The 20,577-nt window shown below is 44.2% G+C and overlaps 1 protein-coding gene across 1 annotated transcript in view; it reads right to left on the bottom strand.

Moving 5' to 3' along the window:
- SF3B1 (splicing factor 3b subunit 1) overlaps positions 1-20,577 on the bottom strand; it is a 1,956,191-nt gene that overhangs the window by 1,079,455 nt on the left and 856,159 nt on the right. Inside the window, exon 8 of the mRNA XM_044060306.1 lies at positions 9,542-9,812. Within this exon, the coding sequence (XP_043916241.1) occupies positions 9,542-9,812 (271 nt within the window). The remainder of the gene's footprint in view (positions 1-9,541; positions 9,813-20,577) is intronic.

Genomic DNA, 20,577 nt, shown 5'->3' with positions numbered 1-20,577 from the left:
TTGCTCAAGGATGGCCTCTCGATATTTCAGCATGTGAAACTGGTGGGTAAGAGCCCTAATGGCCGGCGTAGCAGAGGTGTAAGTTCTCTTACAAAATTGGTCAAGACTTCTCTCCCTGTCATTTGGTGGTGGGGCCCCGAAAATAATGCCACTAGGTCCCTTAATGGAATCCAGAGACACCACTGCTGAATCCGCAACAATGTTTTTATAAAAATGCTTATGGGACCACAAGAACCCTGCAGAAATGGTAGTGCCTTCACAAGAAAAAATTACACACAAAATCTGCATGGATAGGCAGCTGCTTTACTTTACCTTATGTTTACTGCAAAGGGAGAGAAACCACACCACAACTTCCATAGAACTCTAGGAAAAGTACAGTTGTGTACACTTACCATAAATGTAGATGATCAAGTATATTCACTGTTCCAGTCATCACATTTGGGTTATCTGCCTGCAGGTAGCCCTCAGCCAGCCTGAATACCAGAGTCTTCGGACTTCTGCGTCGGATGCTGTTGCTTCTTCCATGATGTCAGGTCGTCAGGGGGGTATAAAACATGCAGCTGATGCCATTACCCCAGTCTTTCTTGCCGTGTGGTGCCTGAAGCAGCAGTAGTTCGCAAGTGCCGGTTGGCAGACTCCTGAAATTTTCGTTTTTGAGTTTCAGATATGAAGTCTTCAAAAAGATAAGTACCCCATTGGGGATCCTTTTTTTCTTGTTCTAACCGATGTCATAAAAAATTAACAATCGTCTTGCCTGTGGAAAGCAAATACCTCATAGAGATTTTCATTCTTACTGCATCACCCGTTTAGGCCCAGACCACGAAGTCCCTCGCTGTCGGTTTTGTGCCTTATTCAACACCCGAACTATTCGTAGTCGGGCTATTTTTATAGCTAAATACTTTTGTTCTCTATCTCCATACTCCGAAATAGCTTCGTTAAGCCATCCGACTACCGATGATCTGAAAAAACGTAAGGATAAAGACAGACCGTATAGAAACACGAAGAACATCTGGCTATTCACTGGCAGAAATTCAGCCAAGGCACCAGGAATCTTACACTTTTGGGGAGCGAAGGATGCAGGGCATGCCATGCGATTTTTATATCTACCTTAGGTATCACTAACAGTGTCAATGGCACAACAGGTTGCAAACCCACGTTTGATGCAGAAAGTTGTGGGTTCTATTCCTAAACCAGGCAGATGTACTGCTGACGTAGCAGTACAGCATATGGGGGATGCTCGACCAGAGTATGTCCTTCAGATGAAAATTTACATTGAGGTTCCTTATGCTTAAGTTAGTGGTAGCTCAGATAGATGCAAGATCCCACGGCATCTACAAAAAGAGAGAGGGCAGGTTCCCAGATATCCTAGCCAAATGTCTCCTTATGGTATAAATACCATCTCGGGTTTTTCCTGAAAAGAGGCTACTACCCTAGTGGGACTAACCCAGTCAACAAAGGACAGATACAAAATGACAAAAGTAGAAAATAAAACTGCACTGCAAAAAAGATGGCAGTGTAGTGTGGAAGGAATACCGAACTGAAAGTGGCAAAACAAATTTGTGGTCAACCAGAATTGTCACCAACTCTGACGATTACTCTCTCAGAAACAGATCACATTAGAACTACATGAAACAGACCAGTCATCTGTGTTGCTCAATTTGAGAGAATCAGACAGCTAAGACTACCATGGAAACAGATGACAAAAGACAATATACGACCTTAAATGAGGAGTCAAAATGAATGTTAAAGCAAGACAAAGTACAGTTTTGTACCTACCATAAATGTAGATGTCCGATAGGTATGCATCTGCAGTCATAACATATGGGTTGTCCTGCCTCAGGCAGCCCTTCGGTCGGCCGGATTCCAAAGTCTGGGTCTGGCCTCGGCTGATGTCGCACTTTCCCCGTCAGAGCTTCTGGGGTATAAAGGCATCAGCCGACGCCATTTTCCTCAGTGTTTCTTGCCCCAGATGCCAGGTGCCCTCTAGGAAGGCTAAATTTGGATAAATGCTGAAAAGTTCCAAACAGTAGCAAAATATATACATATTATATATATATATATATATATATATACATATATATATACACAAACAAACAAATACACCATAATAGATTCTCCCAGCTAGCTGAAAGAGGGGTAAGCACCCTAGGAATACCACAGAGGGGAAGGAGGGAGGGTAATCCTGACTGCAGATGCATACCTATCGGACATCTACATTTATGGTAGGTGCAAAACTGTACTATGTCCTTCAAGGATGCATCTGCAGTCATAACATATGGGTGGAATACCATAGCCAAACTGGGGGAGGAGGAACTAAGAGAAGGATGGTGTAGTTAAGATCCCCTGCAGAACTGCAGTTGCAAACCCTGCTCGGGATCTGGAGTATAAAGGTAGATTGTAATGCTTGGCAAATGTATGCACGGAGCTCCAAGTAGCAGCTTCTAAAATGTCCTTGGTAGCTACCCCTCGTAGGAAAGCTGTAGTGGTGGCTGTGGCCCTTGTGGAATGAGGCCTGATATTTTCAGGAGCTGTCTTTCCATGAAAAGAGTAGCAAAAGCGAATGCAATTTCCTATCCATTTTGAAATTGTCTGTTTGGAAATTGCTCTTCCTTGCACCCCAGTTGCATATGCTACAAAAAGTTGGTCAGTTTTTCTATTGGTTTTAGTTCTGTCCAGATAGTAGTGTAGTTGTCTGTGTATATCCAAGGTGTGCAAAAGTTTTTCTCCTTTGTTCTGTGGGTTAGGGAAGAACGTAGGCAAATGAATAGCTTGGTTCAAGGATACCCTGGATACCACCTTTGGCATGAAAGTAGGATTGGTTCTCAGTGACACTCTATCCTGGTGGAAAATAAGAAAAGGCTGCACTGCCATTAATGCCTGTAACTCGGATACTCTTCTTGCTGAAGTGATTGCCAGAAGAAAAGCAGATTTCCAAGATAAATACTGTAGGTCTGCTGATTCAAAAGGAGGTAGTGTCAATTTTTCCAGCACAAAATTGAGATCCCATGCAGGTAGAGGGGGTCTCCTTGGAGGTTTAACATTTTTGATCCCTCTCAAAAATTGTCTGAGAAGAGGGTGAGAGAAGATAGGAGGATCCATATTGTATTCTGCTGAAATTGCTGAAGCATGAATCTTAATGGAAGAATAAGACAGGCCATTGTGGAACAATTCTGCAAAGTATTCTAGGATGTGTGCTAGGTTTGCCACTGTGACATCTGTGCCCTTTGATGTGCTCCAAATGAGAAATCTCTTCCATTTAGCTGAGTATGTCTTCCTTGTGGAAGGTCTGCGAGCCTCCAGGATAATGCCCTTGACCCTCTGAGATAAAACAGTTTGGTTTGGTTTTAAGGAATTTTCCAGGCAGTTAGTTGCAATGTTTTCAAGTTTGGATGCAGGGTCTTGAAATTGTTCTGCGTTAGAAGAAGAGGCCATAGGGGTAGAGGCCATGAGTTCGCCTGAGACATGCTTCTCAGTAGCGGATACCAGTTTTGTCTTGGCCAGTCCGGAGCTATTAGTATCACCTTTGGCTGTTCCTCCCTGATCTTCAGTAGAACCTTGTACATCAATGGGAGAGGTGGAAAGGCATATACTGTTAGGGCATTCCAGCTGAAAGAGAGAGTCCACCCTCCAGGCTTGTGGGTGGTATGTCCTTGAGCAGAATTTCTTCAGTTGGTGGTTGAGTGGGGAGGCGAACAGATCTATCTCTGGCATTCCCCATTTCCTTGTTATGAGTCTGAAGATATCTGGATGCAGCATCCATTCGTGTGCATCTGTGGTAGTTCTGCTTAAGCTGTCTGCTAGTGAATTCTCTTTTCCTGGTACGAATTTGGCCTGCAGCTGGATATTGAGATTCAGGCATAGGTTCCACAGGTTCATTAACATCCGGCATAGAGGGTAGGAATGTGTGCCTCCCTGTTTGTTTATGTACCACATGACCGTGGTGTTGTCTGTCCTTATTAACAGATGTCCTTGCTGGAGGAATGGTTTGAATGCCTCGACTGCATGCTTCACTGCCAGCATCTCCTTTTGGTTTATGTGCATGCTTAGCTGCCCTTGAGGCCATAGGCCTTGGATACATTTGTCCTCCATGTGTGCTCCCCATCCTAGGTCTGAGGCGTCCGTGGTGATGGTCTGCCTTGTTTTTGGTTTGTTGAAAGGCAACCCTCTGTTGGACTGGCAGGCCGGAGCCCACCACAGGAATTCCTTTTGAAGGCATGGAATGATTGGTATCATGGTTTCTAGACTGTGACTGTGTTGAGACCATACATTCCTTAGGTACCATTGTAATTTCCTCATATGCAGCCTGGCATGTGGAATCAAGATTATGCAGGATGCCATGTAACCCAGGGCCTGCAGGACTTTCCTTGCAGTAAGCTGAGTTTGTCTTGTCAAAATCATGAAATAATCTGGAAGTTGTTTTGTTATTCTTCTGTGAGAAAAGCCATCTGAGTGATTGTGTCCAGATCCGCACCCAAAAAGGTTATCCTTTGGGATGGCACTAGTCTTGATTTTTGGATGTTGACTGTGTATCCCAAGGCCTGTAGCAGGTGGATGACATAGGCCAAGTCCTTTAACAATTTTGTCTTGTTGTCCGCTTGTATTAGGCAGTCGTCCAGGTATGGGTAAATTTGAATTCCCTGAAGTCTGCAATGTGCAATTACTGATGCCAGGCATTTCGTGAATACTCTGGGCGCAGTAGATAAGCCAAAGGGCAATGCTGAGAATTGATAATGCTCTGATCCTGCAAGAAATCTGAGGTGTCTTCTGCAATCTGGTCGGATAGTGACGTGCAGGTATGCCTCCTTGAGATCTAGAGTCACCAGCCAAGACTCCTTGCCCAACATGGGAAGAAGTAGCTGTAGGGTCAGCATTTTGAATTTTGGCACAATGAGATATGTGTTCAGTGCGGACAAGTCGAGAATAGGCCTCCATTGGTTTTCTTTTCATGGTACAAGGAATAATCTGGAGTAAAATCCTTGGCCTTGTTCTGTAGATGGTACCCTTTCTATCGCTTTCATCTGAAGTAAATTGCTGATTTGTCTTAAAGCCTCTGCCTTCTGGTTTGGTGGAAGGTTTGGCATTCCGCCCCTTTTTGGTAAAGTGTGGAAGTGAAACCTGTATCCTTTGTCTATTGTTTGCAATGTCCATGTATCCTTTGTAATGCAATGCCAGTTTTTTGAGAATAAAGCCAGCTTTCCGCCCAGGGGAGCTTCCAGTTGATCCCTGGTAGGTGGAATCAGAGTCAAGTCATTGGGTCTGTCCTGTGGTGGTGGTTGTAGTTGCAGCTGTGGAACTACTCCTCTGGTTGGCAGGCTGCCACTGACGGCCCCTGTAGGCACCCTTTGATTGACCTCTGCCTCTAGGGCGTCTGTTCCTGCCCCTCTGTGCTCTGGAGGTGTCTGGAAAGGACCAAATCTTTGTAGGCCAGTTTCTGCTGAACCTCGGAGGTTGGACCTGCAGAAATTCCTTTACTGTTCGCACAGATTTTGCTTCTTCTTCCACCTTCTTTAGAATCTCCTGTGTAGGGGAGCCAAATAAATTTTGTTTCTCCATTGGAGCATCGAGGAGTTTAGCCTTGACATGGTCTGGCAAAGATTGCTCCTTTAGCCAGGCATGCCTACGAATTACTGCCCCAGTCATAGCTGATCTAAATGAAGCCTCCAGTGCATCATAGCCACATTTTAAGAAATTATTACTGACCTGCTGAGAGTTGTGTACCAAATCCTGAAGGGATTTACGGTCTAAAGGTTCAGGAGAAGAAAGCTTCTTATTCAGCTGATCTAACAAAAATTCTTGGTACTGTATCATATGGAATTGACAGTTTAATGCCCTGGCAGAAAGAGTAGCAGATGTATAAACCTTTTTTCCCCATCTCTCTAATGCTCTAGACTCTCTTTCAGAGGGTAGGGGATTTTTGGCAGTAGCCGCTGCAACCCCTTTGGGGCCCTGAGAAATAGTTTCTGGGTCTGCAGCATGGGCTTTATACAGGTGAAAGTGAGAATCCGGGACCCTGTAATATCTGTCAGGTTTGGCAGGGGCCGGGGGAAGAGAATCAGGAGCAGTACTGACATCATTGTACACATCATCAATTACAGTTAGAACAGGTGGTATGGCTAAGGGCCTATGCTAGGGCAAATGCAAAAAGGTCCTTAATCTTTTTCTAGAGTCAGAGAAATCCTGACCCTGCCATTGAAAGTGCTCCCTCATGGAGTGTAAAGTCTCCCCAAAGGAAAATTCTTCAGGTGGGGAGGCCGAAGGAATAGAATCTTCTGCATCTGAATCCTCATAAGGCCAGTAGGCCCCTTCCTGATGGTCTGACAAATCAGATCCATCCGTGGAGTAATCAGAGGAGAGAGGTTCAGAGGGAGCAGTCCTGGGCCTTTTGTCTGGTGGAGGTTGGGAGGCCCTGTCTGGGTGAGGTTGGGAACCCCTAATTAAGGATATAAGGTCCTCAGCAAGAGTGAGAATCTGAGAACTTGAGGAAGGCCTCTGGGAGGTAGATTTAGCAGGCAAAGCTTTTGAAAGTTTGGCAGCTTTAGCCCCGGAGAAGGCCTTAATAGACATAGAAGCTGGGGACCTAGCTGCCCCACGTGCAGGGGTAGAAATGTCCAAAGGTATGGTGTCGGACAAGTCTTGAGCATTAGCTTCGGTAGGGAGTTCTGAAGCCGACTCAGCCGGGGCCTCTCTGGCCTCGGTGGTCGGAGGTATGGTTTCGGTAGTAGTAATAACCGTGGACTCGGTTTCAGCCGAAACCGAGACACTCGCGGTAGACCTAGCCGGGGTTTCAGCCGAAACCGCGGGCCGCGAGTGTCTGTCCTTTTCCTTGCGTTTTTTGGCCATATGCAAAGTCGGAGTCTCCGACGGCATTTTATAAGCAAAATCGGTTCCAAAAAATTCTTCTGCAAACTCCGACCGATGTCTAAGAGTTCGTCGGTTGAAGGAGGCACAGGCTAAACAAGCTGATACGTCGTGGTTTGGGCCTAAGCAAGGAAGGCAGTAAGAATGGAAATCTTTATGAGGTATTTGTTTCCCACAAGTTAAACAATTATTTACTTTGTCTGACATCAGCTGAGGCAAGAAAGAGTCCCCAATTAGCTTTTTTCAAAGTCTTCGGTAGCTGAAATCTCTGGATCTGACCGACCGGCACTTGCGAACAGCTTCTGCTTCGGGCACCGCGCGGCAAGAAAGACTGAGGAAAATGGCGTCGGCTGATGCCTTTATACCCCAGAAGCTCTGACGTCGGGGAAAGTGCGACATCAGCCGAGGCCAGACCCAGACTTTGGAATCCGGCAGACCGAAGGGCTGCCTGAGGCAGGACATCCCATATGTTATGACTGCAGATGTATCCTTGAAGGACATCAAAGAGATGCGACATAAAAAAAAAAATGGGAGCTTTAAACAGAGCAAAGTTCCTAGTGTAATCAGGAAAAGCAAAAAGAGATGTACAAGAACTAGTAAAATCTGCACTTCCCTAAACCAGATTCATTTCATGGTATTAGTATTAGCTGAACTGACAAAAGCTGACAGGACCTGCACTGAACAAGGAAATGTTAGCAAAATCTAAAGGACAGTGATGTATTTGAGAGTCGGGACATTTTATTTTCCTCTGACAAAAATGATTAGCTCTGGAAATGTTTCAATAAAGCCATGTCAGAAAATAATAACAACAATGAAAATGTCCTAAAGCACAATTTTCAGCTGAGGTAATTTCTGGCAGTCAACAGACATAAAAAAAATCTAAACGTTCTTAAAAAAAATCTATGTCCTTGCAAAGGTCTGAAATGTCTTGGGACATCACACCACTGAATCTGAAGTGTCAGAATACCATGGAAACTCAAAAAACAAGCAAGGACTTCTATACTGGAACAAGACAAAAGGAAATCAAAATGTCCCAGGTGGATCCTTATTTTTCACTGGAGACATGAGGGTTGCTGTATCAGTTAACTGTTTTGCCCATTATTATTGGTTATCACCAGAACCCACATTCACAGCAGCTTTCCAATAGAATGATTTTTCTTTTCTTTTTTTTTTTTTTTACATTTTTAACGTTGACACAGAAATGGTTACTGCTGAAAGAGAAAAAAAGTGTAATAATAAATTTGCATAAAAATTATATTGCTGTCTTCTGGTGTTGCAAATGCTTTGCAACACAATACCCTTTTGCTGAAACAAACCTGAAGTAGTGGAAGTCAAAAGTCAACTCCTTAGGGACATTACAGTAGCCTTGATAAGTTTGCTACAAGCAAGTTAGCAATCAAAAATGCAGACTGCATTTAAAAAATTACCAAAAAAGGCTTATAAGGTTACTTAAAACATTTAAGTCTGAAGAAAAATCAATGCAACGTCCGCATACTAAAAACTGAAGACCATTAGAAAACGGTCATCTTTGGTGAAACAATCTGAATGTCAGTTGGACAAAACAGATGAACTTTACCAGTGATAATGTGAGAAGAAAGCTAAACTCTATGTTGGCAGTTAAGATGTATGGACACAAGTCATCCAGTGTACTAGTGGTGAATACACTCCTCGCCTGCTAATGTAACAAAGACAGGAATATGTCCCCTGCATAGAGATTCTCCAGACTTAAAACAGGTGACATAAAAGAAGTTTACCTTGTCTTACATGTAAGGGTGTAATATGTATCAATAAGTGATTTCCTGGTGAATGCCATCAGACTCACCAAGCTTTCAAGTAAGAAGCTACGTCTGGAGGATAACAGCAAGAAATCAAAACAATTCAGCATGTTTTCTGATCAAAACTAAAGAAGCAATTGGTGGACTGACAAAAGGCATCTACCATTAGGCACCATAAAGTATTTTTCACTAATCTACAACAGAAGGCACAAGAATTTTGTCTGTTAAAATTTAAACTGCTCAGTACAACAGAGGAAAAAATAAGGAAAGAGAAGGTAATGCTGTAGTTCATGTGACTACATTACTATTCCATAGCTAAACTAAATTTTAATTTTTCTGTAAGCATTGCTTTCTAGCAGCATTAGTCTAATAGTGGTCATGTTGTGGAGTGCACTACTTTAAAAACATCACACTGGGGGCCTACCTGAAAAAGTACAAAAACATGGCCTAATACGTATAACCAGTGTCACAAAATGGGAGCATGCGAGATGGGATACCACAGTTTAAGAAAAAGAGGGAAGGGGAGCACAAAGTGACTATCAACATTTTTACTCCAGGCTCCTACGAAATGTAGAAAAACAGGCAAACCTGAAGAATTTTAAATAGAAATTATCTTTCCAAGGAGAGAAGCATTAAATTGCATGAAAAATGTACATTCTCGCATGCAAAGAAAGCTATACAAGCTCAACAGTTGTTAACAGTTGTTAACTGAAGTTTTCCTTCAGACATGTCCAAAGGATACCCAAGCTATCCCAAACGACAACCTCCATTATGTGACGCTAAATGCAGAGCTGCAGAAATAGACTGATCAAATGACCTGCTGTATTAAATAATTAATGCATAAAATAAATAAATAAAAAATAAAAATAAGACTTCTATTAATTTGAATTAAAACCTTTATTCCTTACCATGCTCGATAATCTCAACTAAACTTCTCAGATGAGGCAAAATAGCACAACCCATGAGAATAGCTATCTGCTGCACAATTTTGATACCAGTGTGCCTAGCCTGCCAGGACTTCTTGCTCTTACACACAGCCTTCAAGAATGGCAGCAGTGAAGGGATACCCAATGCAGAGGCGACAACAGCAAAGGCTCGAGCAGTTGTGTTACGGACATACTCATCCATGTTATCAATATCAGGACGCATAGTGGAAATCATAGTGGCCAAACCAGCAGCCTGATAGAGAAAGAAAACACAATGAGAATCCATGTACTTTTCCCTTCTGTCCATTGTCACTAAAGACGTAAGCAACCCACCCCACCACTCTCCACAATTATTCACATGCACAATTAAAATACACAGCTGTAGCATGGTTACAGGGAAAACACTGATCACTTACTTTGCAGGAGGGCACAGGAATAGACAGGAAAGTACAGTTGTGTACACTTACCATAAATGTAGATGTTTGAGTGTATTCACTGTTGCAGTCATCACCTGTGGGTTAACCCTGCTGTGGTAGTCCACGGCCGGCCCAAATACCAGAGTCCATTTTTTCTGCATTGGCTGCAATCACCTGTAGTCTGACGTCAGGTCGTCGGTGCTATAAAGCTGGTCAGCTGACATCATTACATCAGCTTTTCTTGCCCTAACCTGTCAGAAGCCCAAGAAAATAAGGAAAAGTGGTCCTGGTGGCAAAAGCCACCATGGGAAGCTTATGTCCCCCTATGGGAAGATGCTATATGGGGATGGAGGGAGGGAAACAAGGACTGCAACAGTGAATACACTCGAACATCTACATTTATGGAAAGTGTAGACAATGGTACTCTGTTCTTCGTGTTTCACTGTTGCAGTCATCACCTGTGGGAGAATTCCCAAAGCTGAGGAGAGGGGTGGAAGAAAAAGACAGAGTTCTAGGCATGGGTCAAGCAGGCTTGCCCTAGAGACTTAGAAAAAAGAGGTAAGTGGTAATATTTTGTGATGGTATGGGCAGAAATCCAGGTGGCAGCTTCCAAGCTGTTTTTATTTTAAAGTATAATACTCTTTTAGCAAGGGGGGTTGAACCATGAATTGAATTTGAAATATCTTCTTTAAGTGATTAACTGTTTAATTGTTTTATTACTTTACTGGTCATTATTGGGAGAGATATATAAAGGGAAAGTTTTTTTTAAGAATTACTACTTCTTGAAGGCTTATTTTTGGGCAAGGCGCTGAAGTACAATAAATTGTTCCTTGGACCTGTATCCTGTTTTTTTTTTCTTTATTGCTTGAGGTTTTGTGGTTTGGAGCTCCCAAGATGTCACAGGTGGGGGACTCCTCTGAAGAAGGCTGTGGAAGTGGAGGTTCTCTAGCGGAATGGGTATGGATAGACTTGGGGGGGGGTTCCCATGTAGTCTGTAGCAAAAATGGATACAGTGTGATATCGATTTGGAAATGGTTTGTTTGGAAACGGGCTTCCCCTCTGCCCCAGGGGCAAAGTTGACAAGTAGTTGGTCTGTTTTTTCTGAAAGGTTTAGTACGGTCCAGATAATATCGGAGTTGTCTGTGCACATCTAGCAAGTGTAGAATTATTTCCCCCTTGTTTTGAGGGTTGGGAAAGAATGTGGGTAGGTGTATGGCCTGGTTGAGGGTCACATCAGATGCTAACTTGGGCATAAAGGAGGAGTTGGTCCTCAGGGAGACCCTGTCTGCATGGAAAATGATGAAGGGCTCAAGAGCCATGAGAGCCTGAAGCTCTGATACCCTTCTGGCTGAGGTGATAGCTAGTAGGAAGGCAGTCTTCCAGTAGAGGTACTTCAATTCTGTAAAGCAGCAGGTTAGAAAGGAGGTAAGGTTAGTTTTTCTTGAACATAATAAAGGTCCCAGGGTGGCGTGGGAGTCCTTCTGGGAGGTCTGATATTAGAAGCCCCTCTGAGGAATTACTTAATCAAAGGATGAGAGAAGAGGGGTGGGTCTAAATCAAAATGGGCAGAAATGGCTGAGGCATGGATTTTAATATAGAAGAAAAATGAGGCCACTACTGAGCAACTCGGCTGCGTAATCCAAGATAAGAGGGAAAGTACTGGCCCATTTGGACTGGCTCCAGGAGAAAAATCTTTCCATTTTCATGCGTATGATTTTCTGATGCTGTGCTTTCTGGCCTCTGTGATGATGTCTAGGACCTGTTTGCTTAACAGGGACTCCTTGTTACCTTTTAAGGTATAAGCCATGCTGAGGGATTAAAAGTCAAAGTCTGGGTGCAGTATCTTCCCCATCCCTTGGGTCAAGAGGTTTGAAATCAGGGGAAGTTGCTTGGGGGGCTGTAAAATCAGGCTGTGCAGTAAGGGGTACCGATGCTGTCTGGGCCAATCTGGAGAAATGAGGATGGCCTTCGGTCTCTCCTTCCTTATTTGGATCAGTACCTTGCGAATAACGGGCAAAGGATGGAAAGCGTACACAAAGAGGGAGTTCCAGGAGAAGGTCAAGGCATCATCCACCTTCCACGCTAGGAGGTGATACTCCCTGGTACAGAACTTCTGCAGCTGGTGGTTGAGGTGCAAAGCAAAAAGTTCCACTTCTGGAGTCCCCCACTCCTGAGTGATTTGCAGAAGGATTTCCCTGTTGAGCTGCCATTCATGGGGGTATAGTAAGTTTCTGCTCAGGTGGTCTGCCAGGGTGATGTTGACCCCTGGTAGGTATTGGGCAATTAGGTGTAGATCCATGGAGGTGGCTGTAAGTCAGAGGCTCATGCCTAACCTGCAGATGGGGTAATATTGGGTCACCCCCTGTTTGTTGATATACCACATTATTGTGGTGTTGTCTGTTTTTATAAGAACCACCCCTGGTCTGAGATGGAGTCTGCAAGATGTCAGAGCCTTTTGTACTACCATCACTTCTTTCTGATTGATGTGCAAGTGAGGTTACTGGGCATCCCAAAGACCTTGGATGCACCTGCCTGCTAGGTGAGTGCCCCAGGCAATGTCTAAGGTGTCGGTGGTGATGGTCTGGCCGGTAAGGCAGAGGAAGAAGGGAAGACCCTTGTCCCTGGTACAGGTCTCTGCCCACCAGAGAAACTCGGCCCTGATACATGGGATCAGAGGGAGAGAGGGCTCTAAGAACAGAGTGCTGGAACCAAAGGTTCTTTAGATGCTAATGAAGTTTTCTCATGTGAAGCCTGGCCAGAGGAATTAGAAGGATGCAAGATGCCATGTATCTCAGGGCTTGCAGGAAAGAACAGTTGTGTACACTTACCATAAATGTAGATGTTCGAGTGTATTCACTGTTGCAGTCATTACATTTGGGTTATCTGCTTGCAGGTAGCCCTCAGTCGGCCTGATTAACAAAGTCTTGGGTCCTGCGTTGGTTGCTGTCTCTTCTTCCGTGGCATCAGGTCGTCAGAATTCTAAAACATGCAGCCGATGTCATTACATCAGTTTTTCTTGCTCCAGATGTCAGGTGCCCCACTAATGGGAAGGCATTAAATGTATAAATATACAAGGTTATACCTCAAAACAAAAGCAAATACACCAAAAAGCTTTTAAGCATTGAAGAGGAGAGAAGAGGTACAGTCAAAAGAAAAAAGGGGGCTGGAGGGAGGGTAACCAGGACTGCAACAGTGAATACACTCGAACATCTACATTTATGGTAAGTGTACACAACTGTACTATGTTCTTTGTGTTTCACTGTTGCAGTCATTACATTTGGGTAGATTCCCAAAGTTAAGGTTTGGGAGGAGGAATTTAAATAGAATTAGGACCAGCTGTAAGGCCCTGCAAGACTGCAGTGGCAAAGCCAGCTCTGGCTTTAGAGAAAATTGGCAAATGATAATGTTTGGTGAAAGTATGTAGAGAACACCAGGTAGCAGCTTCTAGGATGTCCCTTGTAGGGACACCCCTGTAGAAGTAGATGCAGCCCTGGTGGAATGAGATCTGAAACCTTTGGGGATAGGTTTACCACGGTGCATATAGCAGAAACGAATACAATGGCTTATCCATTTGGAAATAGTCTACTTTGAAATAGCCTTTCCCTCTGCCCCTGCAGCAAATGCCACCAATAGTTGTTCAGATTTTCTTAGAGCTTTTCTCCTGTTTAAGCAGAATCTAAGTTGTCTGTGTACATCCAATGAATGCAGAATCTGCTCACCCTTTTTCTGTGGATTGGGAAAAAGTTGGCAGATGAATGGTCTGATTAAGAGCCACACTGGATACCACCTTAGGCCTGAAAGATGGATTGGTCCTGAGAGAGACCCAGTCCGGATAAAAAATAATGAAAGGTTCCACTGCCATAATAGCCTGCAATTCTAAAATCCTTCTAGCTGAGGTGACTGCTAAAAAGAAAACGGTTTTCCAGGAGAGATATTTTAGGTCTGTAGTAGCAGCTGGCTCAAAAGGAGGGACAATAAGTTTTTCCAAAACAAAACTGAGGTCCCATGCAGGAGTTGGGGCTCCCCCTGGGAGGTCTTAAATTGTTAGCCCCCCGGAGATACTCCTTTAACAGAGGATGAGAGAAGACGGGAGGGCTCTGTGTTGTAATGAGATGAAATGGCAGAGGCATGGATTTTTATGGAAGAAAAAGATAGGCCATTGTGAAGCATCTCAGTTAAGTATTGCAGAATATGAGGAATATTGGGCATTGCTGTGCTTATTTCCTTGTGATTGGTTCCAGGCACAGAATCTTTTTCAATTGTCAGCATAACATTTTCTACTACTAGGCCTTCTAGCCTCCAAAATGACATTCATCACAGGTTTGCAGAGGGATTCCAAGGGTTAAATTACTTGATTAGCCATGCTGCAAGATTCAAAGTCTGGAGCTGAGTGTGCAGAAAGTACTGTTGTGTACCTACCATAAATGAAGATGTTAGAGTGTATTCACTGTTGCAGTCATTACTCTTGGGTTATCCTGCTGGCAGGCTACCCACAGTTGGCCTGAATTCCTAAGTCTTGGTCCAGGGTCGGTTGCTGTCGCCTCTTCCGTGACGTCAGTGCGCTAGGGGTATAAAACATGCAGCCGACGCCATTTTCTTCAGTTTGTCTTGCCCCAGATGTCAGGTGCCCCCAAAAGGGTAGGCTAAAAATTATGCCAATAAACATGCATGCACTAAGGTAATCATTTCCCTCATCTACAAACAAATGCACCACATAGGTTGTATAGAACAGAGAAGTACAGATAAGACCCAGCAAAAGAAAGGGGGATGGAGGGAGGGTAACCTGGACTGCATCAGCGAATACACTCGAACATCTACATTTATGGTAGGTACACAACTGTACTATGTTCGTGTTTCACTGTTGCAGTCATTACTCTTGGGTTGAATCCCAAAGCTGAGTATGGGTGGCTGGGGCTAAATAGGATTAGGAGAGGCTATGAGGCCCTGCAGAACTGCTGTGGCAAAGCCTGCTCTGGATTTAGAGTAGAGAGGTAAGTGGTAGTGCTTTGTAAAAGTGAGCACTGAACTCCAAGCTGCAGCCTCTAAGAGGTCTTTGGTTGGTACTCCACTGAGGAAGGCTGCTGAAGTGGCTGTTGCTCTGGTTGAATGTGGCCTAATGCCCTTAGGCACTGATTTGCCATGTTGTGAATAGCAGAAACGAATGCAATGGCCTATCCATTTTGAAATAGTCTGTTTTGAGATGGCCTTTCCTTGTGGTCCTGCAGCATATGACACTAAAAGTTGCTCAGTCTTTCTAAAAGCTTTAGTTCTGTCCAAGTAGAAGCGTAGCTGTCTGTGTATGTCCAAAGAATGCAGAAGTGTCTCACCCCTGTTCTGTGGGTTTGGATAAAAGGTAGGCAAGTGAATGGTTTGGTTAAGGGCCACACTGGACACCACCATAGGCATAAATGTTGGGTTTGACCTCAGAGAAACCCTGTCTGGATGGAAAATGATAAAAGGTTCCACAGCCATGAGTGCCTGTAACTCAGACTCGTCTTGCAGAGGTTATTGCTAGGAGCAAAGCTGTTTTCCAGGATAAGACTTTTATATCAGCTGTTGAAGCTGGCTCAAAAGGAGGCAGTGTGAGTTTTTCCAAGACATAATTAAGTTCCCATGCAGGTACTGATGCTCTCCTTGGAGGTCTTATGTTTTTGGCCCCTCTGAGGTACTGCCTTATTAAAGGATGAGAAAAGATAGGTGGTTCCGTATTGTAATGGGCTGAAATGGCAGAGGCATGGATCTTAATTGATGAAAAGGATAGGCCTTTGCCCAGCATCTAAGTTAAGTATTGTAAAATCTGAGGAATATTTGGTACAAACGTGTCAAATCCTTGTGCCTGGTTCCAAGCACAGGAGCGCTTCAATTTTTCTGCATAAGATTTTCTGGTACTGGGCCTCCTCGCCTCCAAAATAACATCCATCACAGCTTTGGAGAGAGGAGTGTTCTGAACAGCTACATTATCTGCCATGCTGCCAGATTTAAGGTCCTGAGTTGGCTGTGCAGGGTCTGATCGTTTTGTTGGGTCAGTAAGTGAGGATTCTCTGAGGCAATGTCCAGGCTGGATCTTGAGACAAGTTCTTTAGGATTGGGTACCAGTGCTGGCGTGGCCAGTCTGGGGCAATCAGTATCATTTTTGGCTTCTCTTGTCTGACCTTTAGGAGTACCTTGGGGAGGAGAGGTAGTGGAGGAAAGGCATATACTGTTAGGTTTTTCCAGCTGAAGGATAAGGCATCCACTTTCCATGCTTGCTTGTGACAAGTCCTTGTGCAGAATCTCTGTAGTTGGCAGCTGTGAGGGGAGGCAAATAGATCTATGTCTGGGCATCCCCATTTCCTTGTTATCATGCTGAAGACTTGTGGATCCAGTTTCCACTCAATCGTCTGCCAGAGTATTTATCTTTCCTGGCAGGAATTGTGCTTGCAGGTGAACTTGATAAGTCAATGCTGTGTCCCATAAAGTCATGGCTTGTCTGCAGAGGAGGTAGGAATGTGGGCCTCCCTGCTTGTTTATGTATCACATGACTGTAGTATTGTCCTTCTTTATTAGTAGTTGTCCTGGATGAAGTAGATCCTTGAAAGCTGTCAGGGCATTCTGAAAGTACAGTTTTGTACCTACCATAAATGCAGATGTTCGAGTGTTCACACTGCTGCAGTCATCACACTTGGGTTATCCTGCCATCAGGCAGTCCTGCAGTCGGCCAGAGTTCCAAAGTCTTGGTCCGGCGTCAGTTGCTGTCACTTCTTCCCTGACGTCAGTGCACCAGGGGTATATAAGAGGAATCCAACGCCATTTTCTTCAGTTTTTCTTGCCCCAGATGTCAGGTGCCCCCAAGTAGGAGGGCAATACATATTGCCAATGAAACATGTACAGAAAAATACAAATAATACCTTCAGTTACAAGCAAATACACCACAAAGGTTGTATGAGATAGAAAGGTTCAGCTAGTTCAGAGGGGATGGAGGGAGGGTAACCTGGAGTGCAGCAGTGTGAACACTAACATCTACATTTATGGTAGGTACAAAACTGTACTATGCTCATCGTGTTACACTGCTGCAGTCATCACACTTGGGTTGAATCCCAATGTTAAGGATGGGTGGTGGAGTTAAACAGGGTTTGGAGAAGCTAGTAGGCCCTGCAGAACTGCAGTGGCAAAGCCAGCTCTAGTCTTAGAGTATAGAGGCAAGTGCCAGTGCTTGGTGAAGGTGTGCACTGAGCTCCAAGTTGCAGCTTCCAAAATATGCTTGGTTGGTACCCCCCTGAGAAAGGCTGTTGATGTAGCTGTAGCCCTGGTGGAGTGGGACCTAATGCTAATAGGTACCGGTTTCCCATGATGTGTGTAACAAAAACGTATACAATGTGCTATCCATTTTGAAATGGTCTGTTTTGAGATAGCTTTTCCTTGTGATCCTGAAGCATAGGATACAAAAGAGCTGGTCAGATTTTCTGAAAGCCTTAGTTTTATCCAAGTAGTAACGTAATTGCCTGTGAATGTCCAAAGAGTGCAGGAGTCTTTCTCCTTTGTTCTGGGGGTTTGGGAAAAAGGTGGGTAAATGAATGGTTTGGTTTAGGGCCACACTGGATACCACCTTTGGCATAAAGGAAGGGTTAGTCTGTAGAGCGACTCTGTCGATGAAAAATGAGGAAAGGCTCCACTGCCATTAGGGCTTGTAGCTCTGAGACTCTTCTAGCTGAAGTTATTGCTAGTAGCAGGGCAGTTTTCAATGAAAGAACCTTTAAATCAGTTGAAGTAGCTGGTTCAAAGGGCGGTAGTGTAAGTTTTTCCAGAACAAAGTTGAGATCCCAAGTTGGTGTTGGTGGTCTCCTGGGCGGTCTTATGTTCTTAGCCCCTCTGAGGTACTGTCTTAGGAGTGGATGTGAAAATAAAGGAGGATCCGTGTTGTAGTGAGCTGAAATAGCCGAGGCGTGGATCTTAATAGATGAAAAGGAAAGTCTTTTGTGCAGCATCTCAGTGAAATATTGCAGAATCTGAGGAAAGTTTGGAGCAAGTGGGTTTTGGCCTTTAGCCTTGTTCCAGGCGAAAAATCTTTTCCATTTGTCTGAATAGGTTTTCCTGGTGCTGGGCCTCCTGGCCTCCAGAATGACATCCATAACAGCATTAGGAAGAGGTGTTGGCTGCTGTTTAGGTAATTTGCCATGCAGCCAGATTTAAGGTCTTGAGCTGGCTGTGTAGAATCTGATTGTTTTGCTGAGTGAGCAGGTGAGGAATTTGGGTAAAATCCATGGTGGGCCATGTTCCTTGGTATTGGATACCAGTGTTGGCGTGGCCAGTTTGGAGCAATGAGTATCATTTGTGGTCTCTCTAATCTGACTTTCAGCAGCACCTTTGCTAGAAGAGGCAGTGGAGGAAAAGCATACACTGTTAATGTTTTCCAACTGAATGAGAGGGCGTCCACTTTCCAAGCTAGTGGGTGGAATGTCCTTGTGCAAAATTTTTGAAGTTGGTAGTTTTGGGGGTTGGCAAACAGATCTATGTCTTGGCGTCCCCATTTTTGAGTTATCATTGCAAATACTTGTGGATCCAGTTTCCACTCGTGGGGATCCATGATGTTTCTGCTTAGGTCGTCTGCCAATGTGTTTTTCTTTCCTGGCAGGAATTGTGCTTGTAGTTGAACTTGGTAAGTCAGTGCTGTGTTCTACAAGGGCATTGCTTGCCTGCATAGGGGGTAGGAGTGTGTGCCCCCTTGTTTATGTACCACATTACTGTGGTGTTGTCCATCTTTATTAGTTGTTGTCCTGGATGCAAAAGGTCCTTGAAAGCTGTTTGGGCATTCTGTACAGCTAACATTTCTTTTTGATTGATATGCAGATGCCTTTGATCTGTAGCCCATTTGCCCTGAATGCACTGTCCTGCCATGTGTGCTCCCAAGGCATAGTCCGATGCATCTGTTGTGATAGTTTGCCTGGTTGTGGGTAAGGTGAAATGCTGACCCTTGTTGAGGTGACATGCCTGTGCCCACCATAGAAACTCCTGTTGAAGGCAGGGAATGAATGGTATCATTGTTTCCAAGCTGTGGCTGTGCTGAGTCCACATGCTTTTCAGGTACCATTGTAATTTCCTCATATGCAGTTTTGCAAATGGTATTAGGAGTATGCAAGATGCCATGAATCCCAAGGCCTGCAGAATTTTTCTTGCAGGGAGTTGGGTCTTTGTTGCCATCATTTTGAAGTATTGAGTCAGCTGTTGTTGCTTGTCTGGCGTGAGGTAAGCCATCTGGGCCGTTGTATTCAAGCTGGCACCCAGGAATGTTATGTTCTGTGAGGGCACTAGTTTTGATTTCTTTTTGTTTACTGTGTACCCTAGGCAACTTAAAAGGTATTTGACAAACGCCAGATGCTTTAAAAGAATGTCCTTGCTTTCTGCTTGAATAAGGCAGTCGTCCAGGTATGGGTATATTTGAATTCCTCTTTGTCTGCAGTATGCAATTACTGGTGCCAGGTATTTTGTGAAGACCCTGGGCGCAGTAGATAAGCCAAAGGGCAGTGCAGAGAATTGATGAGTTGAACCTGCAATGAAACGGAGGTATCTTCTGCAATTTTGTCTGATAGGGACATGCAGGTATGCCTCCTTGAGATACAATGTTACTAGCCAAGTCTTCTTGCCCAGCATAGGAAGAAGCTGCTGTAGTGTGAGCATCTTGAATTTGGATACTTGGAGATAGGTGTTTAGAATTGAAAGGTCCAGAATGAGTCTCCAGGCTTTGCCCTTTCTGGGGACTAGAAAGAGTCTTGAGTAAAATCCTTCACCTTGCTCCTGTGTAGGTACCGGATGAATGGCTCTCATGTTCATGAGAGCTGTAATTTGTTTTTGTGCCTCCACCCATTGATTTGGTGGCAGGTTTGGCATTCCTTTTATCCTTGGCAAGGTGTGAAAGTGGAATTTGTATCCTTATGAAACAATGTTTAGGACCCATTTGTCTTTTGTGATGACGTGCCAGTTGTCTGCAAAAAGAGCTAATTTTCCTCCCAAGGGAGCTGCCAAGAGAGATTTGCTTGGCAGTCTGAGGATTAAGTCATTGTGTTTATCTTCTGTTAGTTTGGGTCCTGTCTTCCCCTCCTTTCTGGGTAGCGGCTCCCCATTGGCAAGGTTTGTAATGGCCTTGTGACTGACCTCTGCCCCTTGGGCGTCTGTATTTGCCCCTCTGTGGTCTGTCAGATGCTAGAAAGGACCAGTTTTTTGTTGGCCAATTTCTGCTGAAGCGAGGGGGTTGAACCTGTAAAAAATCCTTGACCGTCTGCATAGATTTTGCCTTATCCTCCATTTTCTTTAAAACCTCTTCTGCTTTTACACCAAATAAAACATCCTGTTGTAAAGCTGCATCCAGTAATTTTGCTTTAACAGGATCAGGTAGGGTTAGTTCTTTTAACCAAGCATGCCTACGTATAACAAACCCAGTCACTGCTGTTCTACAGGAAGCTTCCAATGAATCAAATCCACATTGTAAAGTATGTTTGCCCACCTGTTCAGCTGCATGTAACAGATCCTGCATTTCCTTAAAATCAGGCTGCTCTGAATGTGTGCTCATTTTTTGTTTTAATTGAGACATCGGGAATTGTTGATATTTCAGCATGTGGAACTGGCAAT

This window comes from Protopterus annectens, chromosome 2.part0 (assembly GCF_019279795.1).
Source record: "Protopterus annectens isolate FY-2018-M chromosome 2.part0, PAN1.0, whole genome shotgun sequence".
In the NCBI taxonomy this organism is placed as follows: Eukaryota; Metazoa; Chordata; order Ceratodontiformes; family Protopteridae; genus Protopterus; species Protopterus annectens.
The sequence above is the reverse complement of the archived record's forward strand: the minus strand, read 5'-3'. Positions and strand labels throughout refer to the sequence as shown.